The following is a 26,721-nucleotide window of genomic DNA, read 5'->3' as shown; positions in this document are numbered from 1 at the left end:
CGTCCATTTTCCTGCAGCCTCGCTTCTCTCCCCAGTATTTCTTGCCTTCTAATTTGTTCCCCTCTTAAACTTCACCCACTATTATTTCTCTTCTGTTTGTTTCTCTATCCTCTCCCCAGTGTTTTCCGGCCTTGTCTCTGAGCCCTTTCTCCCAAGTATGTCTCAGCCTTTTCTATCCTGTTCCTAGTATGTCTTTCCCCTCTTCTTTTTATTTCTCTATCCTCTTCCCGGTATTTCTCTCCCCTCTTGTTTTCTTCTTCTCTCCTTTCGCTGTGCCCTGTCTCCTCAATATATTTCACCCTCTCTTGTAAATAATATCTATATAGAAAGGCTCGATGTGCTGGCATCTTACTGTTTTTTTGTGGTGCATCCATGTTAACATCATTGATTGTCCACCATGTATATTTTTTTCGTCCGTCACGGTGTGAGAGTCCCTTACATTTCGTCCGTCACGGTGTGAGAGTCCCTTACGTTTCGTCCGTCACGGCGTGAGAGTCCCTTACGTTTCGTCCGTCACGGCGTGAGAGTCCCTTACGTTTCGTCCGTCACGGCGTGAGAGTCCCTTACGTTTCGTCCGTCACGGCGTGAGAGTCCCTTACGTTTCGTCCGTCACGGCGTGAGAGTCCCTTACGTTTCGTCCGTCACGGCGTGAGAGTCCCTTACGTTTCGTCCGTCACGGCGTGAGAGTCCCTTACGTTTCGTCCGTCACGGCGTGAGAGTCCCTTACGTTTCGTCCGTCACGGCGTGAGAGTCCCTTACGTTTCGTCCGTCACGGCGTGAGAGTCCCTTACGTTTCGTCCGTCACGGCGTGAGAGTCCCTTACGTTTCGTCCGTCACGGCGTGAGAGTCCCTTACGTTTCGTCCGTCACGGCGTGAGAGTCCCTTACGTTTCGTCCGTCACGGCGTGAGAGTCCCTTACGTTTCGTCCGTCACGGCGTGAGAGTCCCTTGCGTTTCGTCCGTCACGGCGTGAGAGTCCCTTGCGTTTCGTCCGTCACGGCGTGAGAGTCCCTTGCGTTTCGTCCGTCACGGCGTGAGAGTCCCTTGCGTTTCGTCCGTCACGGCGTGAGAGTCCCTTGCGTTTCGTCCGTCACGGCGTGAGAGTCCCTTGCGTTTCGTCCGTCACGGCGTGAGAGTCCCTTGCGTTTCGTCCGTCACGGCGTGAGAGTCCCTTGCGTTTCGTCCGTCACGGCGTGAGAGTCCCTTGCGTTTCGTCCGTCACGGCGTGAGAGTCCCTTGCGTTTCGTCCGTCACGGCGTGAGAGTCCCTTGCGTTTCGTCCGTCACGGCGTGAGAGTCCCTTGCGTTTCGTCCGTCACGGCGTGAGAGTCCCTTGCGTTTCGTCCGTCACGGCGTGAGAGTCCCTTGCTTTTTGTGGGTCACGGCGTGAGAGTCTTACATTTGGTGGTGTGAGAGTCCCTTACGTTTTGTACGTCACGGTGTGAGAGTCCCTTACGTTTTGTACGTCACGGTGTGAGAGTCCCTTACGTTTTGTACGTCACGGTGTGAGAGTCCCTTACGTTTTGTACGTCACGGTGTGAGAGTCCCTTACGTTTTGTACGTCACGGTGTGAGAGTCCCTTACGTTTTGTACGTCACGGTGTGAGAGTCCCTTACGTTTTGTACGTCACGGTGTGAGAGTCCCTTACGTTTTGTACGTCACGGTGTGAGAGTCCCTTACGTTTTGTACGTCACGGTGTGAGAGTCCCTTACGTTTTGTACGTCACGGTGTGAGAGTCTTACATTTGGTGGTGTGAGAGTTTCCTCACTTAGTACTTTTTTCTACTGGAACATTTCCCCTTTTCTAGACCGGGACGTTTCAGAGGCTTCCGCTGGCTCCCCTGCCGCCTCCTCAGAGTCGTGTGTCTGTTCTACGCAAGTATCTGACTGCTCACTCTACCAACTGCCCCTGAGTGGTGGCCTTACACCCATTCTTCCCTGTTGCGGGGTAGTGACTGAACGGAAACATACGGGACACCCTTTTTCCTCCTCCTCCTTCGTGCCCGGGCAGGGGGCGCTGAGTGCTGGGGACCTTCTCAGTTGGACAGTTGCTTTCTACCCTGCAGCCTGCACGGACCTTCCTTTTCCTGGATTTAGAGCTGGAGATTTGGATGTGGGGTTCCTCTTGGGAATCCGCAGCCGCCTGTTCCCATCTGATTGACATGCTGCTGTTCTCTTCCTGTCTGAATGTATTCCTCGTGCTGTGTACCTCCATGGGAAGCAGTGTTCTGGAGCTGGCGTTTTGCGGATCGTATTGTACTGTTGTACTCCTCCTCCTCCTCCTCCTCCTCCTTTCTTTGCTCGTACTCTTTATTCCACTTGTACATATGGAGCTCCGTGTGGACTCACAACTGTCTCTAATGCTGTTTTGTACCTGATTCCTTCTTTTTGATTTCTCGGTTTTGTTCTGGTGACGTCTGTAACTAAATAAACTGGTTGGAATGAAGCGTTTGCCCGTGTCGTCCCCTTCATGCATGTTGTCATTTCACGCCCGTCTCCATGCAGGATTCCTGCTGCCGCACAGGATAGGCGGGGGTGGGGTTACTGCAGTTCTGTGTGGGCCTGGGGTGTGTGTGTACACTCTCCGGTGTGAGGGTCTCACCTTAATCTTTGTGATCTTCCCTTCCTCGTATCTGCTTTGTTTTTGGTCACCCCTTTCACCTATGTTTGAATGCTATTTTAGCAGCACCCCAGTACTTACCGTATGAAACCTTCTATTTCGGTTGTGTGTCGTAACCCATCCCCCTCACACCTGCAGAGCATGATAGTGTATGTGCGCACACCGTTCTCCCTCCTGTACCATTGTAATGTGCCCCTGTATCTTGTTCTCTTCCAGTCTCGGAGGGGCGCAGAGGTGGACAGAGAGAAGAGGGCCCCGGATTGTAAATCTGAGAGTGTTGGCAGTGGAAGAGCCATTCCTATCAAACAGGTGGGGCCCCCCCTGAGCAGAGAGCTTGTGTGAACGAGTGGGGTGATTGTTGTAGGGGCTGTAGCAGAAAGGGCAGGCAGCTCATTGCTATCCCACGGCGCCAGCCGGAATCCCGTCTGTGTCACTGCGCACTCGCTGTGTGTTGCTCCCTGTGTGGCCTTTCAATGCTTTGTACATCTCCACACTGCTTCGTGTGTTAAGTATCGCTCATGCCCTGTGTCTGAGAGGAAAGGAGAGGTTAACAGTTGTATCAGCTGGAACAGCATGGATTCTGTCACTTCTGTGCTTTATCTGATTGTGTCAAAATGTGGACCTTGCACTCAGCCTCATTTACATCATTTACCCTCATGTGTATACAGTGCATCCCATAAACTCTACTACTACAGAGTTATCCTCTACACCCCATAATTATACGCCCAACACCAATTGTTATCCTGCTCACCCCATAATTATACCATGCAGCCCATAATTATACCCCCAACCCCCATTATCCTGCTCACCCCATAATTATACCACTTTCCCCATAGTTATCCAAGCATCCCATAATTATACTGCTCACCCCATAATTACACCACGCACCGTCATAGTTATACCATACTCATTCCCCTAACATTACTGCCCACCTCTTAATACTGCTCACCCCATAATTCCTCCACTCCCCACCATCACAGCCAGGCACCCCATGATCATACGCATAATCCTGCTCTTTGGATAAGCGACTGCTCGCAGGGCGGAAGGTTAGAAGATGCGCCTCCGTCAGTCCTGTGATCAGTCCCTGTATAGTCGCCATTACTAGTCTTTCTGGTGCTGGCTCTCCACAGTACAGTGCTGTACTCCCCTGGTAAGAATGCAGCGCTCTCCACCGTACAGTGCTGTACTCCCCTGGTAAGAATGCAGCGCTCTCCACAGTACAGTGCTGTACTCCCCTGGTAAGAATGCAGCGCTCTCCACAGTACAGTGCTGTACTCCCCTGGTGAGAATGCAGCGCGCTCCACAGTACAGTGCTATACTCTCCTGGTAAGAATGCAGCGCTCTCCACAGTACAGTGCTGTACTCCCCTGGTAAGAATGCAGCGCTCTCCACAGTACAGTGCTATACTCTCCTGGTAAGAATGCAGCGCTCTCCACAGTACAGTGCTGTACTCCCCTGGTAAGAATGCAGCGCTCTCCACAGTACAGTGCTATACTCTCCTGGTAAGAATGCAGCGCTCTCCACAGTACAGTGCTGTACTCCCCTGGTAAGAATGCAGCGCTCTCCACAGTACAGTGCTGTACTCCCCTGGTGAGAATGCAGGGCTCTCCACAGTACAGTGCTGTACTCCCCTGGTGAGAATGCAGCGCTCTCCACAGTACAGTCCTGTACTCTCCTGGTAAGAATGAAGCGCTCTCCACAGTACAGTGCTGTACTCCCCTGGTAAGAATGAAGCGCTCTCCACAGTACAGTGCTGTACTCCCCTGGTAAGAATGCAGCGCTCTCCACAGTACAGTGCTGTACTCCCCTGGTGAGAATGCAGCGCTCTCCACAGTACAGTGCTGTACTCTCCTGGTAAGAATGCAGCGCTCTCCACAGTACAGTGCTGTACTCCCCTGGTAAGAATGAAGCGCTCTCCACAGTACAGTGCTGTACTCCCCTGGTAAGAATGTAGCGCTCTCCACAGTACAGTACAGTGCCTTACTCCTACGGCTGTGCTTCCCTGGGGTAGGGGGCCGTGCTTCCCTGGGGTAGAGGGCTGTGCTTCCCTGGGGTAGGGGGCCGTGCTTCCCTGGGGTAGGGGGCCGTGCTTCCCTGGGGTAGGGGGCCGTGCTTCCCTGGCGTAGGGGGCCGTGCTTCCCTGGCGTAGGGGGCCGTGCTTCCCTGGGGTAGGGGGCTGTGCTTCCCTGGGGTAGGGGGCCGTGTTTCTCTAGGGTGTGGGGCCGTGCTTCCCTGGGGTAGGGGGCCGTGCTTTCCCTGGGGTGGGGGGCCGTGCTTTCCCTGGGGTGGGGGGCCGTGCTTCCCCTGGGGTGGGGGGCCGTGCTTCCCCTGGGGTGGGGGGCCGTGCTTCCCTTGGGTAGGGGGCCGTGTTTCCCTTGGGTGGGGGGGCCTTGTTTCTCTAGGGTGGGGGGCCGTGCTTCCCTAGGGTGGGGGGCCGTGTTTCTCTAGAGTGGTGGGCCGTGCTTCCCCTGTGGTGGGGGGCCGTGGTTAAGCACGATGCCGAGCTCTTGGCAGCAGATCTTACTGCCTATGGTCTTGGGACATCGTGGAGCACAGTAGAGTTTAGCTGGTGATTGGGGGTCAGTTGAGGGGTGACATGGAGTTTGCGCCCAGAATGCCCCTGGAACCGCATGGAAAGTTGAATCCTTTGTGTCCGGCATCAGACCCTCCTGATACAATGAGTATTTCTGGTTCACCTTCACCTGGCGTTGGTGGACCCCTCTATCCCAGACGTTGTCTGATAGTGGGATGTGTGGATGCTCCTGATACAATGAGTATTTCTGGTTCACCTTCACCTGGCGTTGGTGGACCCCTCTATCCCAGACGTTGTCTGATAGTGGGATGTGTGGATGCTCCTGATACAATGAGTATTTCTGGTTCACCTTCACCTGGCGTTGGTGGACCCCTCTATCCCAGACGTTGTCTGATAGTGGGATGTGTGGATGCTCCTGACCATCGCGCCTCCTGTCTGTCAGGTCGTCACGCTTCTACCATTATTTGCCAATCCATGTTGATCTCCTCATTGTCACTTGTGTTTCTTCTTGTGTGGGACGTCGTGAGTCTTGTGCCCCCTCTGCACTTGCCGTGTGGTGTGGGGCTTATGGTGGGAGTGTGGGCAGAGGTCACTATTTGGGCTCCCTCCTTGTAATGGGGTTATATGGAGCATTGAATGAACCATGATTGACCTCGAGGCTGGCATCGATATGTCGCCCTTTCATCTGTCTTCAGTGGGCACTTTGGGTACGATGTTCCTGTGATGGACATGGAGGGTGGCATGATTGAATTCTCTATATTACAAGATGAATATTGGGGTCACACACCCCTGGGGAAATTAAGAAAAAAGCCTGTACCACAAAATGTCTGAACGCTGCCCCCATTGTCTGAATCCTCCTTAAATCTGCTGATCCGAGCATCTGGCACCTACAAGGCTTGTTATATCCGTGTGTAAAGGGAATATCAATTCTTCAGATTCTAGAATAAAGTGCTTGACAACTCGGTCACACTCTATAAACCCATGCAACCGGCAGCCGGCATATATAGTGTGACCAAGTAATAGTTAAAAAAAAAAGAATAAAAAGGTAAAAAAAAGCAAAAAACAATATACTTACCTTGCGATGTCCCCCGGTCTCCTTCTCCGGTGTCCCCGGTGGTTCGCGGTGGTGTAAAAGGACCTTCCATGACGTTATTTAGTCATGTGACGGGTCACTCGACCGCCGACTTCAGTCTTCGCGTGACCCGTCACATGACTAAATGTCGTCATGGCAGGTCCTTTTACACCATCGCGAGCCACCGGGGAGCCAGGACGCACCGTACAGGAGACCGGGGGCCATCAGAAGGTGAGTATAATGTATATTTTTTATTTTATTCTTTTTTTTTACAGGTTGTATGGTACCCGGGTCTGGATGAGTCTCCTCTCCTTTAGACCCGGGCACCATCCGCACATTGAACCATGTGATATCCGCTTGTACAGATGCAGTGATGCGGATATCATGCGATTCAATGCAAGTCAATGGCGGCGATTACGCTGCATGTCTGCAAAATTAGTGCACATGCTGCGGATTTTTCCGCAATGATAATCCGCAGAGGAAATTTCTGCAGCATGTGCACAGCACAGCGGATTATCATTGGGGACCATGGCAGACCTTCTACCAAGCGTTTTTTAAAGCGTTTCTGTGGTGGAATTGCCGCAGCAGAGACTCTTAAAAAACCCATCGTGGGCACGCAGCCTAATAGGGGGGCACACAGGCTAATAGGGGGCACACAGCCTAACTCTTAAAACCCGAGAGAATCCAACACAAAGGGGTGTATATATATGTGTGTGTGTGTGTGTATATATCTATATATCTACATTATACACACACGTGCGGTCATGGCTGAAAGTGTTGGCACCCTTCAAATTGATCCAGAAAATAAAGTGTTTCATTACAATTAAACATGTTTTGTTATGTCATAGAAAATATTAGGAATTTGTCTCTTCCTCTGGACCCTCCACCCCGCCCCCCCATCTACCCTTTGTCAGAGTAGAAGAGCTTGCAATCTATGGAGTTGTCTCTATGCAAATCGCAGTACACAGGTGAGGTGGAAAACTCAATTGTCCAAGCTAATTACCATACGAATGTAGCTGCTAGTAGCAGAGACCTGTGATACATAGACACCTGAACAGAGGCCAGAGATTGAAGGAAAGAGGAAACGGCGCGTTTAAGCTTCTGACCATGATTAAGACTGCACGTCGAGACAGCTGTGATCCTTGTGTGCACTAAGACTTATTATGGTGGTAGCAGCATTTTTTAATGGCTCAATAAAAGCTATGTTTTATTCAAGTTTATAGCCTGATTTGCTGGACCGTTCCTTCTATTTTCTCATTCATGAACCAGGCTGCTCTGGCTGGATCTGAGCGAGGCTGAGACTGCACCACACCCCAGTGGTGAGCGGACTTAAAGTAAAGTGCTATAATGTTCTGGGAGAAAAACTTAATTCTCCGGAACAATTTCAAGGGTGCCAACATTTTCGGCACTGGCAAAATACTGGAGGGTGGTATGTTTCAATGAGGCTGTTAGCCTCAGTGATATGAAACATGGAAGTCTTCTCCTGCATAGTGAGAGAAGGTTAAGCAGCCATGGTTAAAAGGGTGTGTTTATGAGAACAGCCATAGAGCGGGCGGGAGGTTGTTCTCCATATCTCCACCCCAGGGTGTGGTTATAGCCGGCCTTGTGACTCAGGTGTTGGGGGCAGTATCTGGAGAGACTTGCTCCAGAGAGGAGCTTGCATGTATTGTGCTGAACCGTGTGTGTTTAACCCTGAGTGGCCGGACCCCGGCCGATGCACGGACTGTGCTGCATCTTTCTGTTTTAATTTTGCCAAGTGGGCTGTATTTACTTTATGAACTCTAGGTTGGTTTATGACGTTTAATAAACCAACCCGAAAAATTTAAAGAGACAGTGTTCCATGCCTACCTCCAAGTGCAGCAGAGCGTGCAACTCTACTGCTATATACAGTATGTGTGTGTATACACACCAGTCAGTCAACAATGAAAACTTCCGGTAGTTTTTCCTTGGCTATAGCTATCTGACACCACCAATCGGTTATTACAGGCAGACTGGACCCCTGTTACTTGTTACTGGTAACATTGAGCCCCCCGAGGCTTCAGGGTTGTTGTTTACAGAGGAAGAAGAACGAAGATATTCAATTTTATATATTTAATCCAACAATTAGGCCGAGCTTATAAAAATGTACAAGAGGTGTTAGAGGGGACAAAGCAATACAGTATATACAGTCACATAAAAATAAAAGGGATAAAGAAAATCACTAGACCTGATGTCATAGGAACGGCGCAGATGTTGCAGAGGGGAGCGCTCCATTTAGAAAATATAGCATGCTGTATCTCCCAGCATGGGTTCTAGGTCAGTACCTGCTTCTACCAGGTACCAGCCCCAGCTACTTCCCCTGGTGACCTCAGATGGCGGCCTTCTAGGTCAGGACCTGCTTCTACCAGGTACCAGCCCCAGCTACTTCCACTGGTGACCTCAGATGGCGGCCTTCTAGGTCAGGACCTGTTTCTACCAGGTACCAGCCCCAGCTACCTCCCCTGGTGACCTCAGATGGTGGCCTTCTAGGTCAGGACCTGCTTCTACCAGGTACCAGCCCCAGCTACTTCCCCTGGTGACCTCAGATGGCGGCCTTCTAGGTCAGGACCTGCTTCTACCAGGTACCAGCCCCAGCTACCTCCGCTGGTGACCTCAGATGGCGGCCTTCTAGGTCAGGACCTGCTTCTACCAGGTACCAGCCCCAGCTACTTCCCCTGGTGACCTCAGATGGCGGCCTTCTAGGTCAGGACCTGCTTCTACCAGGTACCAGCCCCAGCCACCTCCCCTGGTGACCTCAGATGGTGGCCTTCTAGGTCAGGACCTGCTTCTACCAGGTACCAGCCCCAGCTACTTCCCCTGGTGACCTCAGATGGTGGCCTTCTAGGTCAGTACCTGCTTCTACCAGGTACCAGCCCCAGCTACCTCCCCTGGTGACCTCAGATGGTGGCCTTCTAGGTCAGTACCTGCTTCTACCAGGTACCAGCCCCAGCTACCTCCCCTGGTGACCTCAGATGGCGGCCTTCTAGGTCAGGACCTGCTTCTACCAGGTACCAGCCCCAGCTACTTCCCCTGGTGACCTCAGATGGCGGCCTTCTAGGTCAGGACCTGCTTCTACCAGGTACCAGCCCCAGCTACTTCCCCTGGTGACCTCAGATGGCGGCCTTCTAGGTCAGGACCTGCTTCTACCAGGTACCAGCCCCAGCCACCTCCCCTGGTGACCTCAGATGGTGGCCTTCTAGGTCAGGACCTGCTTCTACCAGGTACCAGCCCCAGCTACTTCCCCTGGTGACCTCAGATGGTGGCCTTCTAGGTCAGTACCTGCTTCTACCAGGTACCAGCCCCAGCTACCTCCCCTGGTGACCTCAGATGGCGGCCTTCTAGGTCAGTACCTGCTTCTACCAGGTACCAGCCCCAGCTACCTCCCCTGGTGACCTCAGATGGCGGCCTTCTAGGTCAGGACCTGCTTCTACCAGGTACCAGCCCCAGCTACTTCCCCTGGTGACCTCAGATGGCGGCCTTCTAGGTCAGGACCTGCTTCTACCAGGTACCAGCCCCAGCTACCTCCGCTGGTGACCTCAGATGGCGGCCTTCTAGGTCAGGACCTGCTTCTACCAGGTACCAGCCCCAGCTACCTCCCCTGGTGACCTCAGATGGCGGCCTTCTAGGTCAGGACCTGCTTCTACCAGGTACCAGCCCCAGCTACCTCCGCTGGTGACCTCAGATGGCGGCCTTCTAGGTCAGGACCTGCTTGTACCAGCCCCAGCTACCTCCCCTGGTGACCTCAGATGGCGGCCTTCTAGGTCAGGACCTGCTTCTACCAGGTACCAGCCCCAGCTACCTCCCCTGGTGACCTCAGATGGCGGCCTTCTAGGTCAGGACCTGTTTCTACCAGGTACCAGCCCCAGCTACCTCCCCTGGTGACCTCAGATGGCGGCCTTCTAGGTCAGGACCTGCTTCTACCAGGTACCAGCCCCAGCTACCTCCCCTGGTGACCTCAGATGGCAGCCTTCTAGGTCAGGACCTGCTTCTACCAGGTACCAGCCCCAGCTACTTCCCCTGGTGACCTCAGATGGCGGCCTTCTAGGTCAGGACCTGCTTCTACCAGGTACCAGCCCCAGCTACCTCCCCTGGTGACCTCAGATGGTGGCCTTCTAGGTCAGGACCTGCTTCTACCAGGTACCAGCCCCAGCTACTTCCCCTGGTGACCTCAGATGGCGGCCTTCTAGGTCAGGACCTGCTTCTACCAGGTACCAGCCCCAGCTACTTCCCCTGGTGACCTCAGATGGCGGCCTTCTAGGTCAGGACCTGCTTCTACCAGGTACCAGCCCCAGCTACCTCCGCTGGTGACCTCAGATGGCGGCCTTCTAGGTCAGGACCTGCTTGTACCAGCCCCAGCTACCTCCCCTGGTGACCTCAGATGGCGGCCTTCTAGGTCAGGACCTGCTTCTACCAGGTACCAGCCCCAGCTACCTCCCCTGGTGACCTCAGATGGCGGCCTTCTAGGTCAGGACCTGTTTCTACCAGGTACCAGCCCCAGCTACCTCCCCTGGTGACCTCAGATGGCGGCCTTCTAGGTCAGGACCTGCTTCTACCAGGTACCAGCCCCAGCTACCTCCCCTGGTGACCTCAGATGGCAGCCTTCTAGGTCAGGACCTGCTTCTACCAGGTACCAGCCCCAGCTACTTCCCCTGGTGACCTCAGATGGCGGCCTTCTAGGTCAGGACCTGCTTCTACCCGGTACCAGCCCCAGCTACCTCCCCTGGTGACCTTAGATGGTGGCCTTCTAGGTCAGGACCTGCTTCTACCAGGTACCAGCCCCAGCTACTTCCCCTGGTGACCTCAGATGGCGGCCTTCTAGGTCAGGACCTGCTTCTACCAGGTACCAGCCCCAGCTACCTCCGCTGGTGACCTCAGATGGCGGCCTTCTAGGTCAGGACCTGCTTCTACCAGGTACCAGCCCCAGCTACCTCCCCTGGTGACCTCAGATGGTGGCCGCCTAGGTCAGGACCTGCTTCTACCAGGTACCAGCCCCAGCTACCTCCGCTGGTGACCTCAGATGGCGGCCTTCTAGGTCAGGACCTGCTTCTACCAGGTACCAGCCCCAGCTACCTCCCCTGGTGACCTTAGATGGTGGCTGCCTAGGTCAGGACCTGCTTCTACCAGGTACCAGCCCCAGCTACCTCCGCTGGTGACCTCAGATGGCGGCCTTCTAGGTCAGGACCTGTTTCTACCAGGTACCAGCCCCAGCTGCTTCCCCTGGTGACCTCAGATGGCGGCCTTCTAGGTCAGGACCTGCTTCTACCAGGTACCAGCCCCAGCTACCTCCCCTGGTGACCTCAGATGGCGGCCTTCTAGGTCAGGACCTGCTTCTACCAGGTACCAGCCCCAGCTACCTTCCCTGGTGACCTCAGATGGTGGCCAGTAAATGAAATGCGGGCTCAGGTACCAAATATGATGAGATCCCTGATACTAAGGATATTTGGCCCCATGTATGTCCTAGGCAGGAGATATTAAAGCCATATTTCATATCACAATTTTAGCTTTCTATACATATGAGACTTGGCATATACAACGTTATCCATCTGCTTCGATATTAAAGGGAATCAGTCACCACATTTTGTCATGGTGACAACTAGCTGGTACCATCAGCGCCGCCCCACTCACCGTGCGGTTTCTCCTCGCGGCAGGCCGTGCTGTTGAATTGATTTCTTCCTGTTCTCGTGTTGCTGTATTGTGTAATCCATCTGACTTCAGGGGGTCTTTGCCGGTGTCTGCAGCAATTTAACCCAGCTGTGTCCTGCAGTTATTTGGTTTTCCGGCCTATTTTACCCAGCTCCACCCACCATTCTTTGCACAAACTTTTTTCCTACTCTGTAGGCCCATGTGCATGAATCCTCCTGTATTCAGCTTTGCGTTAACTACCCGGCTTGTTTACCCATCCTGTCTGATCTCTCCGCTCCTGACCTTGGTTACGTTTTCTTATCCTGTGCTGCCTGCCCCTACCTCGGACCATCTGAACCACGCACCCATGCCTCTGAACTTCCAGTCAGCTGCCGCAGTGCCAGGAATGTCCTGGAGTGGTACCTGGCCACTATCTGCGACCAAGCCTAACCTCACCATCAGAGGCTCTAGTGAACGCCGGATTGTTGCTTAGTCATGCCCTTCATGATAAACCTGGCCAATGGCTCAGCATTACAGTACCTTCGAGCCATGGACCCTGCTGACACTTCTGGACCCAGGGACTCCAAAACGACAGTACAAGTGATATTTGAGGAGATCCACTCGCAGCTGGAATGTCAGGACCAGTTGATGCAGGCCATCAGTCTGGTGGCAACACAACTGCAGGATCTGACCACAGCCATGTCCGCTGCTAACTTGTTTGGCCTGCCCCCAAATGGACCGTCAATCTCTATGAGGGATCCTGTTGCTCTAGTTTCTGGTGGAGCAGCTAAGCTCCAGCTTTCACTCCTGTCCTGGTTTAATGGAGACCCTAAAGAGAGCTGCGGTTTCATTAACTATGGTAAGATCCACTTTACACTCCATGTTCACCTCTTTCCAGCGTACCAGACTAAGACAACATTTATGGTCTCTTTGGTATCTGATCAAACACTGGCATGGGCCAATCCTATTCAGGAACGTGGTGGTTCAGAGACCACGATCTTGAGAGTTTCCCGGAAATGTTCCATGCTGTTTTTTAGGTTCTTGGCCATACCTCCTCTCCTGCCTTGTCTCTGCTGAATCTAATGTAGAGTTTGTATTCCGTAGCCCATTATGCCTTGCTCTTCCGTACTTTGTAAGTGTTGTTGGCTGTGATGACAACCTTCTGTCAGGATCTCTCCGATTAATTTAAGCATGAACTGGCTGGCAGAGACTTGCCCTCCTCGTTTGACGCCATGATACACCTGGCAACCAAGATTGATCCCCGATTCCATAAGCGAGCTCTGGAACAAGCTTCAGCGTCTCCTCTTGCCAGATACCCTCCCAGGCTGGCTCCGAACTTCCGGACTCCTTTGCCACCGCAAGAGTCATGTAGTGACAAGGGACTGTGGGCATCAACCCGATCCTTCAAAGTAGGAGTGCCCTAGTCTATCCCTGTCCCGCAGATTACTTATCTATGCTCCTAACTTAACCCTTATCTGATCCCTCTCCCACTGAGGGAGGTGAGGGGCTGAAGTATATAGGAAAACACTAACTAGACAGACAGGGTTAACAGACAGATATAAGAAAACTACAATCACACAAATACACTCACAAGACAACAGGGGGAAACAGAGGAGCTGTAGGAAGGGGAAACCAAATTTGTGAGGATAAGGAAAACCACGCAAACCAGCTCCACACAGCAATCTCCAGAAAAACTCTCCAACCGCCAACTCCAAACATTGAACTTTATCCTTCACCACCAAACCAGGAAGTAGAACTATCACAGGCAACTTCCAAGTGGCAGTTACGAGCATGTATGCCAGAGGGGAAGCGGCCAACACAGAACAGCTTAGACAATTCAGAATGGAGAGCTCCAGGAGATGAACTGAACTGATTAACCCTTGCCATGACTGCACGGAAATCTACTTAATAGGATGGTGAAGCAGTGCTATTAAGAGCAGGAGATCGTGTATCTAGATGCCATGATCTTCTAGCCCCGCTCTGTCGTGGTATCCCCGTGACAGTACCCCTCCCTCCTAAGAGGGACCCCCGGAACCTCAGAACCAGATTTATCTGGATGTGAACATGAACATCAGATGCTGGTACCCACATTCTCTCCTCAGGAACGTAATCCTTACAATGAATAAAATATTGAAGAGACCGGCGTACCAAGCAAGAATCGATAATCTTCGTTATCTGGTATTCCAGATTCCCATCAACAATGACTGGGGAAGGTGATGGAGATGGTTCAGAGGAAGCAATATATTGTTTGAGAAGTGATTGGTGAAACACATTATGAATCTTAAAAGTGGGCAAAATTCTGCAGGATAAATGATGGCAACTGTTTTATAGGAACCTGGGACCCAATTTCTAAAAATGAACCCTCCACTTAATGCTCTTCGAGGACAACCACACCAAATCACCAACACAAAGGTCCGGACCCACCAAGCTCCGATCAGCCATGCTCTTATATTTGGATCCCATCTTACTCACGTTAAGAATCCCTTGCCACACTGATGTAATGGACTAAAAAAAACGTTACTCAGGTACTCCTGAAGAACGATTCTTACTGAAGGAACAGAATTGAGGATGAAAGCCATATGCCCCGTAGAACGGGCACTTGCAGTGGATTCATGACGACTGTTATTCACCGCTAGTCGTAAATAAGAAACCCAATTCTTCTGATACTTGTACAAAAAGCACCTAATATATGTTTCAGGATTCTGGGTCACTCTTTCAGTTTGCTCATTAGACTGTGGATGAAAGGAGGATGAAAATGAAAGATTAATCCCTAAACGAGCACAAGTTACATATTCCCGAACATTCTGGTGCACCCTAGACCACCAAAAATGATGAATAACCAGATCTGTGGTGGCTTTACTACCAGGATGTCCGGCCAGAACCGAATCATGATCACTCAAAATTGTATGACTTCGGTTCACAGGGATGAACAGTTTACCTGAAGGACCGGCAGCAGGGACGTTCCCCGGAGCCTCTACCACCTCCTTCAGATCATAGATCATATAGTAGCAGTAACTACACCCTTCTGTAATATAGGGACGGCTCATAATTCCTTCCTCCCCTGGAAAACAATGAGATAACGCAACCACCTTAGCTTTCTAATTCCCCGGCCTATAAGTCACAAAGAAGTTGAATCTGGTAAAGAACAGACCATAAGTGACCATCTTGCCCGTCTAGGTGTCAGACATTTGGCAGATTCCAAATACAAAATATTTTTTTATTATAGTTGATTACCATGACCGGGTGAACTGCCCCTTTCAAAAAAATTATGTCACTCATCAAAGGCTCACTTTATTGCCAAAAGTTCCTTACTACCAATGTCAATGTTTCTCTTTGCAGACGACAGTTTCCTGGAAAAGTATATACATGGACACCATTTACTTGAAGACGAACCATGCGACAATACAGCCCCAACCCCCACCGCTGATGCGTCAGCCTCTGCAATGATTGGCTGAGTGACGTCAGGCTGTATAGGAATCAGCGCAGAAGCAAAACAGCTCTTTAAAGTAGCAAATGCCGCCCTGGCCGGACTGGACCATTTAGAAAAGTCTGTCCCTTTCATGGTCCTATCAGTCAGTGGTTTGGCCACTACCAAAAAGTTCTTGATGAACTTATGGTAATATTTTGGCGAAGCCTGCAATCCTTTGTAAAGCCTTTAACTCTTCATTACCACCAGATTCATGCGAAAACCGGTGGACGATAAGAAATATCCCGGAAAAGGGATCTCCTGAACCGAAAACATAGATTCCTTTGTTTTGACATATAATTTATTGTCCCTGAGTGTTTGTAAGACCTGCCTGACATGTTCCCGATGTGACTCTAGCTCCGACGGATAAATCAGTATGTTGTCCAGATAGACTACCACAAATCTACCTGCCAGACGACAAAAAATGTTATTTACAAAGTGCTGAAAAACGGCTGGCGCGTTAGTCAACCCAAATGGCATAACGAGGTTTTTGGAGTGTCCCTCTGGTGTATTAAAAGCAGTTTTCAACTCCACCCCTCCTTTATATGGATAAGATTACATTCCCTCCTGAAGCCCAGTTTAGAAAACCCCTTGGATCCTACAATCTGGTTAAAGTGGTCCAGAATGAGAGGGAGAGGATAAGGATCCTGGACCGTGATCCGATTCAGTTCACGGAAATATAGGCAGGGGCAAAAGCCCCCGACTTTTTTCTTAGGGAAAAACCCTGCTGCAACGGGAGACGAGGAAGGTTTAATATGACCCTTAGCCAGACTTTGAGATATAGTCCTTCATGGCCTGCCTTTCTGGACCTGAAATATTATACAACCTGCTCTTAGGCAATTTGGCCCCAAAAATTAAATTAATGGCGCAATCATAAGTGTCAGAAAATATTAAGGATTTCTCCAAACCCCTCATTCCCTCTCCTCTATACTATTTGTCAGAGTAGAAAAGCTGGCAATCTACGGAGCTGTCTATGCAAATTAGCACACACAGGAGAAGTGGCTAATTGGCAGGTGCTAGTACAAAGGGAGCTACTAACCCAATTAACATACAAGTGTATTTTCTAGTGACGCCGGCCTGTGATAAATATACTTGTAGGTGAGAAGAATGCAATTCCTGGTTTCAAAAGAATTCTCTCACACCCCCAGGGCATCCCCCTTTTGCTCAACAGAAATCTACAGTTTTGCCGGCACAGACACGAAATACGGAAAATCGGAAGTTCTATACTTCCGATAATAATGGGACACATATTTTTAGTGGCAGGGTCAGCAAAAGAACAATACGAATAATTTTCCGAATCTGTACGCCCTTCCAGTGAGCTGTAATGCAAAAGTACAAAATAACAGACCGCAGCTATGCCATGTGTGGTCTCTAAAGAAAGGTAAATTCGTAATGGAAAATATGGTATCGGCGTTCTCCTCGAGGAGTTATCACAGAAGTTAAATATTTTAATAAAAACGTGAAGGGTGGAGTCCCGCCCATGTGATGTTATCACAGGGGGTGTGTGGGTAGGTTCCCTCTTCGGCATAAAAGATCCAGCCGAAGATGGGTCAATACTCATGCCGGGAGTATATATTTCATATAGCATGGGTCACCTTCAATAACGGTCAATTGGAGCACCTCCCCTCCAGCTAAACGGAATCGTCTCTGCAATCTTTTTAGTAAGTTCTTCTTTAATCCCATTTTATTTGTGTAACTGTATATTCTGTATTGTAATGTCTCCTTTGTAAAACCTTTTGTATATTTTTCATAAACACTGCCTCCCTTTTGGATTAAATATAAAATGTAATATTCCTGTTTCTTTTGTCCTGTAATCATTCCTCCCCCGAAACCATATACGCAACCAGAAAGCAGGCGTCCGATCAGGCCTGTATTATATTTTAAAATTGATCGGTGGTGGCAGCAAATCCTATTAATTGGGCTATTGTGAAGCTGGCAGTGACCGTACGGGGGCGTATACATATATTTCATGCGTTGGAATCCGGAGGTGTGTACGCCATATGCTCTCTGCTCGCTTGCTGATAGCTACGTAGTGAGTAATCGGGATTGTGCGCGCGAATCCCTGACGTTCCTGACAATAAGGATGATGAGGAGGAAGTTCCTGACCCCTCTGTTCCAAGAACACATTCTCAACGTCAGACAGGTATTCCGGCAGGGACTGGGTATCAACCCTGGCTAAACCGATGCCCAAGGAGTGACTTTGACAGTACTCGCTCCACCTTACTACCTTCCGAGTCTGCCAGTCCATCACGGGATTGTGCAACGTCAGCCTATGTAGTCCAAGAACTACAGGTGAGGCAAGCCTTCTAGCACATAATCATTTGCTCCAAGTGCATGGTCCCTACCTGCAGATGTATACCTCGAATGACCTGAGAAAATTACCCCTGGTGCAAGGGTGCAGAATCAATAGTTGTCAGGAATCACCACAGGGATGACACCGAGGAGATCCTTCAATATCTCGCCGTTGCCGTCATGCTGTCAGTATTTCATCCGGCATCGCGAGCACACGATCCAGACTACTCGCTCCTTGGGCACTCAGAAAGCGTATGGCGTCACACCTCCGAATTCCAGCTCCAGGAATATGTGCGTACGCCCCGTACAGTTGCTGCCGGCTGCATGATAGCCCGATTATTAGTATTATTCGCTCCCACCACCGTCCAGCATTGAAATATAATACAGGCCGGCCGGACGCCTGCGTTCTGGTAGTGTATATGGCTTTGGGGGAGGAACGATTACAGGACTGAAGAAACAGGACTATTACATTTTATAATTAAACCAAAAGGGAGGCAGTCAATGGTAAATGACAGAAAAATGACATAATTAATTGGTCAAATATCAATTAATATCCAAAATACCATTTTGAATTAATTTACATAAGAAAATCTTAATTATTAAAGTGCAAGTGCCTAAAGATATGTGTCAGTACTGCCGCTATAGACTATTTAGTCATAATACCTGAGAGTAGGCATGAAAATGCTAATAAGTTACACCAATATAAAGTGGGCTGTATAAATTTGTAGCAGCCTTTATGGACATAATAGATGCACCAGATACCATTAACATACTGAGAATGAGTCTGCATGAAAATGCTGGCAAGTGGACCCAACATGAAGTGGGCTGAGTAGATTGGTGGCAGACTCTATGGGCGTAATAGCTGTACTGCTCTAAATTACATCTGCTTCAGGCTTACAACTAGATTTGTATCCAGAAGGGTGACGAATGGAAAATGGCCTTTAAAAGCCGTGACTGCCCCTACGAGAATCTCATCATGCCCTTTGAGCGGTGTAATGGCCCAGCCGTGTTTAGGAGTTCATCTATGACATCTTCTGGGATTTCCTCTGTTTCAGAAGTTCATCTTTGACATCTTCTGGGATTTCCTCTGTTTCAGAAGTTCATCTATGACATCTTCTGGGATTTGCTCTGTTTCAGAAGTTCATCTATGACATCTTCTGGGATTTGCTCTGTTTCAGTTCATCTATGACATCTTCTGGGATTTCCTCTGTTTCAGGAGTTCATCTATGACATCTTCTGGGATTTCCTCTGTTTCAGGAGTTCATGTATGACATCTCCTGGGATTTGCTCGGTTTCAGAAGTTCATCTGTGACATCTTCTGGGATTTGCTCTGTTTCAGAAGTTCATCTATGACATCTTCTGGGATTTGCTCTGTTTCAGGAGTTCATCTATGACATCTTCTGGGATTTGCTCTGTTTCAGAAGTTCATGTATGACATCTCCTGAGATTTCCTCTGTTTCAGGAGTTCATGTATGACATCTTCTGGGATTTCCTCTGTTTCAGGAGTTCATCTATGACATCTTCTGGGAATTGCTCTGTTTCAGGAGTTCATGTATGACATCTTCTGGGATTTCCTCTGTTTCAGGAGTTCATCTATGACATCTTCTGGGATTTGCTCTGTTTCAGGAGTTCATGTATGACATCTTCTGGGATTTGCTCCGTTTCAGGAGTTCATGTATGACCTCTTCTGGGATTTGCTCTGTTTCAGGAGTTCATGTATGACATCTTCTGGGATTTCCTCTGTTTCAGGAGTTCATGTATGACATCTCCTGGGATTTGCTCTGTTTCAGAAGTTCATGTATGACCTCTTCTGGGATTTGCTCTGTTTCAGAAGTTCATGTATGACATCTTCTGGGATTTCCTCTGTTTCAGAAGTTCATGTATGACATCTTCTGGGATTTGCTCTGTTTCAGAAGTTCATGTATGACATCATCTGGGATTTCCTCTGTTTCAGGAGTTCATCTATGACATCTCCTGGGATTTCCTCTGTTTCAGAAGTTCATGTATGACATCTTCTGGGATTTCCTCTGTTTCAGGAGTTCATCTATGACATCTTCTGGGATTTGCTCTGTTTCATGAGTTCATGTATGATATCTTCTGGGATTTCCTCTGTTTCATGAGTTCATGTATGACATCTTCTGGGATTTCCTCTGTTTCATGAGTTCATGTATGACATCTTCTGGGATTTCCTCTGTTTCAGGAGTTCATGTATGACATCTTCTGGGATTTCCTCTGTTTCAGGAGTTCATCTATGACATCTTCTGGGATTTGCTCTGTTTCATGAGTTCATGTATGACATCTTCTGGGATTTGCTCTGTTTCAGGAGTTCATGTATGACATCTTCTGGGATTTCCTCTGTTTCATGAGTTCATGTATGACATCTTCTGGGATTTCCTCTGTTTCATGAGTTCATGTATGACATCTTCTGGGATTTCCTCTGTTTCATGAGTTCATGTATGACATCTTCTGGGATTTCCTCTGTTTCATGAGTTCATGTATGACATCTTCTGGGATTTGCTCTGTTTCATGAGTTCATGTATGACATCTTCTGGGATTTGCTCTGTTTCAGGAGTTCATGTATGACATCTTCTGGGATTTGCTCTGTTTCAGGAGTTCATGTATGACATCTCCTGGGATTTGCTCTGTTTCAGAAGTTCATGTATGACATCTCCTGGGATTTGCTCTGTTTCAGAAGTTCATGTATGACATCTTCTGGGATTTCCTCTGTTTCAGAAGTTCATGTATGACATCTTCTGGGATTTCCTCTGTTTCAGAAGCTCATGTATGACATCTTCTGGGATTTCCTCTGTTTCAGGAGTTCATGTATGACACCTTCTGGGATTTCCTCTGTTTCAGGAGTTCATGTATGACATCTTCTGGGATTTCCTCTGTTTCAGAAGTTCATGTATGACATCTCCTGGGATTTCCTCTGTTTCAGAAGTTCATGTATGACATCTTCTGGGATTTCCTCTGTTTCAGAAGTTCATGTATGACATCTTCTGGGATTTCCTCTGTTTCAGGAGTTCATGTATGACATCTTCTGGGATTTCCTCTGTTTCAGAAGTTCATCTATGACATCTCCTGGGATTTCCTCTGTTTCAGGAGTTCATGTATGACATCTTCTGGGATTTGCTCTGTTTCATGAGTTCATGTATGACATCTGGGATTTCCTCTGTTTCATGAGTTCATGTATGACATCTTCTGGGATTTCCTCTGTTTCAGGAGTTCATGTATGACATCTTCTGGGATCCTCTGTTTCAGGAGTTCATGTATGACATCTTCTGGGATTTCTTCTGTTTCATGAGTTCATGTATGACATCTTCTGGGATTTGCTCTGTTTCAGGAGTTCATGTATGACATCTTCTGGGATTTGCTCTGTTTCAGGAGTTCATGTATGACATCTTCTGGGATTTGCTCTGTTTCAGGAGTTCATGTATGACATCTTCTGGGATTTGCTCTGTTTCAGGAGTTCATGTATGACATCTTCTGGGATTTGCTCTGTTTCAGGAGTTCATGTATGATGACATCTGGGATTTGCTCTGTTTCAGGAGTTCATGTATGACATCTTCTGGGATTTGCTCTGTTTCAGGAGTTCATGTATGACATCTTCTGGGATTTGCTCTGTTTCAGGAGTTCATGTATGACATCTTCTGGGATTTGCTCTGTTTCAGGAGTTCATGTATGACATCTTCTGGGATTTGCTCTGTTTCAGGAGTTCATGTATGACATCTTCTGGGATTTCCTCTGTTTCAGGAGTTCATCTATGACATCTTCTGGGATTTGCTCTGTTTCAGGAGTTCATGTATGACATCTTCTGGGATTTCCTCTGTTTCAGGAGTTCATGTATGACATCTTCTGGGATTTACTCTGTTTCAGGAGTTCATGTATGACATCTGGGATTTGCTCTGTTTCAGGAGTTCATGTATGACATCTTCTGGGATTTGCTCTGCTTCAGGAGTTCATGTATGACATCTTCTGGGATTTGCTCTGTTTCAGGAGTTCATGTATGACATCTTCTGGGATTTGCTCCGTTTCAGGAGTTCATGTATGACATCTTCTGGGATTTGCTCTGTTTCAGGAGTTCATGTATGACATCTGGGATTTGCTCTGTTTCAGGAGTTCATGTATGACATCTTCTGGGATTTGCTCTGTTTCAGGAGTTCATGTATGACATCTTCTGGGATTTGCTCCGTTTCAGGAGTTCATGTATGACATCTTCTGGGATTTGCTCCGTTTCAGGAGTTCATGTATGACATCTTCTGGGATTTGCTCTGTTTCAGGAGTTCATGTATGACATCTTCTGGGATTTGCTCTGTTTGAGGAGTTCATCTATGACATCTTCTGGGATTTGCTCTGTTTTTTTGGACGATATCCTGATATTTTCCCCTGACCCTTCTTCCCATAGACAGCACGCCTGGCAAGTTCTGCAGCGTCTCCGGGAGAATAATTTGTTTGCCAAATTGTCCAAATGAAAACCTCCTTGCCTTTCCTATGCTATATTTTCTCCTTTAAGGGTCTTAAACTGGGTCCAGAGAAGGTTTATTTAGTTCTATCCTGGCTCCATCCTCAGGGTCTGCATGCCATCCAGTGTTTCATGGGTTTTGCCAATTTCTACAGGCAATTTATCCCGCATTTCACATCACTTATGGCACCTATCTCCGCCTTAAATAAGAAAGGGGCCAATACCAGAGACGGGCCCAAGTTGGCAGTGTCGGCCTTCCAGCATTTGAGGCCTTTGCGAGTGCTCCTGTGCTGCATCACAATGCTACAAGCCATTTGTCTTGAAGGTAGATGCCACATCTGTAGGTGCCGGTGAAGCCTGTCTCTTGTTTTTTTCTCCAAACTATTTTCACCGGCTAAGTAAAATTCTACTATTGGGAATCGCAAACTTCTGGCTCTCAAGATGGCGCTTGAGTGGAAACAGGTTTTAGAGGGTGCCATAAGAATCTGACTTTTCTGTATTTGCCCAGCGGTTGAATCCCTGCCAGGCCAGGTGGACATACTTGTTCGCTTGTTTTAACTTCAAATTGCACTTCCGTCCAGCAGAGAAGAATGTTAAGGCAGATGCCCTGTCCCCATCCTTTAGATGTGACCGATTCCATGGAGGAGCCTCAGCATATCATCGACCCAGTCTGGATTATTGAGGCAGCCCCTGTCCTTTTTAAGGACATCCTTCCAGGAAAGACCTTTGTCCCTTCTGCTAAGAGGAGTAAAATTCTACCCTGGGGTCATGAGTCCAAGCTTGCTGGTCATATGGGCATACGTACTGTAAGTCCCCAATGGTCAAGGATATCAGAGATGTTGTAACTGCTTGTTCACAGTTCGCCAGAAGGAAGTCTTCCAGGGATAAGCATACTGGTCTCCTTCAGCCTCTGCCTATTCCCTGGCATCATATTGCTGTGGATTTCATCACAGATCTGCCCCTCTCCGAGGGTTGCAACGCCATCTGGGTTGTGGTACATCGTTTCTCTAAGATGGCTCATTTCATTCCTCTGGCCGGTCTTCCCTCTGCTCCTAAACTCGCCATACAGTTCTTCCAGCATGTTTTCTATCTCCACTTTCTCCCTCTCTACATATCAAACCAAGTAGGATCCCGGCACTCACATGTGAAATAATTAGCTGTTTATTGTTGTCTCAACATACAAGTCATCAGACGTTTCAGCCCCTCCTTGGCTACTTGGTTTGCTCTACATTTCCTGCACGTGCACCACAAGAGCCATACGGAGTTCTGACCAGCCTGCCTTTCCGTCTCCACATAGTCTCTGATCACAGAGTCCAGTTCACTTCTAAGTTTTGGAGAGCCTTGTGCAAAATACTGAATGTCCATCTGGACTTCTCCTCTGCATACCATCCGCAGGCTGGAATCATAGAATGGTACAGTTGGAGGGGACCTCCAGGATCATCATGTCCAACTCCCTGCTCAGTGCAGGTATCACCAAACCATCTCAGACAGATGTCTGTCCAGCCTCTGTTTGAAGTCTTCCATTGAAGGAGAACTTGCCACCTCTCGTAGCCGCCTGTTCCCCTCATTGATTACCCTTACTAGCAAAAAGTTGTGTTTTTTTTTATATCTGATCTGTATCTTCTCCCTTTCAGTTTCATTCCATTGCTTTTTGTGTTTCCATGTGCAAATAAGAATAAGAATGATCCTTCTACATTCTCCTTAGCCTTCTGTTTTGCAAGCTAAACATTCCCAGATACTTTGATCGTTCCTCGTAGGACATAGTTTGCAGTACACTCACCATCCTTGTAGCTCTTCTCCGAACTTGCTTCAGTTTTTCGATGTCTTTTTTTCTGGTGCCCAGAACTGTACACGGTATCCAGATGAGGTCTGACCAAGGAGGAGTAGAGGGGGATAATTACTTCACGTGATATAGACTCTCTTAATACATCCCAGAACTGTGCTTTGCCTTTTTTGCTGCTGCATCACACTGTTGACTCATGTTCAGTCTGTGGGCTATTAGTATACCAGTCTTTTTCACACGTGCTGTTGCTGAGTTCTGTTTTACCAATAGACAAGTGGAACGGGTAAACCAGGTCCTCGAGTGCTACCTTTGCCATTTCATCTCTGTCCTTCAGGATGACTGGGTGCAACTACTTCCATGGGCGGAGTTTTCCTACAATAACCACTTTGGGGAGTTTTATGGAGCATCTCCTTTTTTCGTGGTATACTCCCAGCATCCTCAAATCCCCTCCACTACGTCTGCTTTCACCGGAGTACCAGCTGCTGATTCCTCCTATGGTGACTTCCTTCAAATCTGGCGGCAAATCCAATACTCTCTCCTTAAGACCGTGTCCTGTATGAAGGCACATGTAGAAAAGAGGAGAAATTCGCCACCTCAGTGTCATCCCAGAGATGAGGTCTGGTTTTCTTCTCCGAACATTCGGCTGAAGGTACCCTCGTACAAGTTCGCTTCCCATTACTTTGGTCCATACAAAGTCCTCAAACAACTTAATCCAGTGTCCTATAAATTACAGCTGCCGCCCAGTCTTCGGATCCCGAATGCCTTCCCCGTCTCTCTTGAAGCCTATAGTCATTAATCGGTTCTCCAAGGTTCGTTCTCCTGTCTCTACATCTGTTTCTGGAGGCTCTTTGGACGTGTTCGAGGTAAAGGTAACATTTTGGACTCTGAGAAGGTTCGGGGAAAGACCTTCTATTTTGTGGACTGGAGAAGTTTTGGTCCTGAGGAGAGGTCTTGAGAGTCCGCTGGCAACATCAACGCCCCTGCCATTCTTGAAAGGTTCATCCGGCGGTCTGGCCAAGAAAAGAGGAAGCCATGCCTCTGAATTGTTTTCTTCCTGCGCTCCTCTGTGCTGCTGCATGTGGAATCCGTCTGGTCTCAGGGGGCTGTGGCTGTGCTCTACAGGAATTTCACCCTGCTGTGTCCTGCAGAGATTTGGTTCCCCATGCCTATCTCTTGTCAGCTGGGCCTATTTTAGGCTGCTGCACCCACCATTCTTTGCTCGAATGTCTTTCCTGCTCTGTAGGCCCATTTGTAGGCATCTTCCTGTATTCAACTTCCCGTTAATGCCTCCTTCATGTAAAATAAGTTATCTTCCTGGCAGCTTCCATGTATCATATACATAAAGTGATAAAGTATCCTTTATCAACAACAAGGCATCTGATGTGAGACCTACAGGGATCACTGTCCTCAGCAGCCTATGACCTGTATGCGCATATTAACAGATTACATAGGTCACATGTAGTGACAGTCATGCCGCACAGCAATGCAAGTGAATGTGTTGTGTTTGGCTCTGCGCCACAATGCAGAAAATGTCTCCCATATCTATAGGGCCTACACCTGTCACTAAAACCCAATATTCTTATCTAGTAATGTGGCCCGAAAAGTCTGGGACATCGGCCATGTATCTCTGAAGTCAGGAAGAGCCTAAAGGGACAGAAAAGTGTCACCACACAAAGCTGTTGTTTCCTATTCGTGCTGTCCATGTCAAAGGAGATGACGGCATGACAGCGGGGAAATGGAATAAAGAGATTGTCCGCTCTTCTGCACAGCTGCTCCCCATGACTCGCCGGGGACTCTACAGACACGTTTCTTTATTGGTTGGTGAATACCTCATTCATTGCCGGCCGCCCCACAGCCGCTACTGATTGAAGCTTTTCGGACCTATTAGGCTATGTTCACACATGGATTTTTTTCAGCGTTCATTTTCTGCAGCAAAACCCGATCTCTTGCCAGGAGGTTGTTCAGGATTTTTGTTGCTGTTTTCTTCCTTTCTTTTTGCTGCGTGTTTTCAGCGTTTTTTCCACTGTCCTTTTGTCTCTGTTATGCGGATACATAATATAAAGGGAAAAAAAAATCTCATTCTGGTTTAGGCACAAAAAACACTGAAAACTCTACACGTGCGTTTTTTGAGCACCACCCATTACTCTGAATGGTTGAAAACGCTGAAAGAAAAGAAGTGACCTGAACAAAAAAAAAACATAATGTGTGAACATAGCCTTAAAGGGGTATTTCATCAAAGCCATCAAAGGGGTCCATTATGTGGGTTGTAGCTGTGCTGTTAATTTAGATTTTGTGTTCCAATAACAGCTTAGATCTGATTCCGGCTGCACTCCAGGCAGTTTTGGTAGTTTTGTCTTTTCACTTCTCCTACTTGTCCTTTTAGTATATTAGTAGATGACAAAGATAAGAAGAAACCTTCTATTACCCCCAAATTGTTAGTCCTCTCTGCCTCCCACATTGATGCTTCTGTCCGCTGCAGAACGGTGCAGAAACACGATGCTAATTGCCTCTAAAGAGAAAAAGAGGACTTCTACTCTATAGCGCCACCTATTGGAAGCCGCAATCCTACAAGTCACAATCAACCCTTTAACGAGTCGTGCAATATGACTTAGGATAAAAGCCAAATCAGAATCTCAATTTGCAGACACGGTGTTTGGGTACCTTGACGTGCCAGAGCTAATATACAGAAACACTAAAATTATACTTGTTGCCACCTGTCCAGAGGCATGCCCATGCTAATGCTCATGTCCAGAGGCATGCCCATGCTGATGCTCATGTCCAGAGGCATGCCCATGCTAATGCTCATGTCCAGAGGCATGCCCATGCTAATGCTCATGTCCCGAGGCATGCCCATGC

At 48.5% G+C, this 26,721-nt stretch overlaps 1 protein-coding gene across 5 annotated transcripts in view; it reads left to right on the top strand.

Moving 5' to 3' along the window:
- AGAP3 (ArfGAP with GTPase domain, ankyrin repeat and PH domain 3) overlaps nucleotides 1-26,721 on the top strand; it is a 447,006-nt gene that overhangs the window by 274,004 nt on the left and 146,281 nt on the right. For 4 of the 5 annotated variants that reach the window (XM_073677119.1, XM_073677118.1, XM_073677117.1 and 1 more), the window contains exon 9: nucleotides 2,834-2,926. The exons of the other annotated variant lie outside the window; for it this stretch is intronic. In XM_073677119.1, the coding sequence (XP_073533220.1) occupies nucleotides 2,834-2,926 (93 nt within the window). The remainder of the gene's footprint in view (nucleotides 1-2,833; nucleotides 2,927-26,721) is intronic. 5 annotated transcript variants of the gene reach the window in all.

This window comes from Phyllobates terribilis, unplaced genomic scaffold (genome assembly GCF_046119375.1).
Source record: "Phyllobates terribilis strain yellow unplaced genomic scaffold, ASM4611937v1 Scaffold_4__5_contigs__length_816908805, whole genome shotgun sequence".
Classification (NCBI taxonomy): domain Eukaryota; kingdom Metazoa; phylum Chordata; class Amphibia; order Anura; family Dendrobatidae; genus Phyllobates; species Phyllobates terribilis.
The sequence above is the reverse complement of the archived record's forward strand: the minus strand, read 5'-3'. Positions and strand labels throughout refer to the sequence as shown.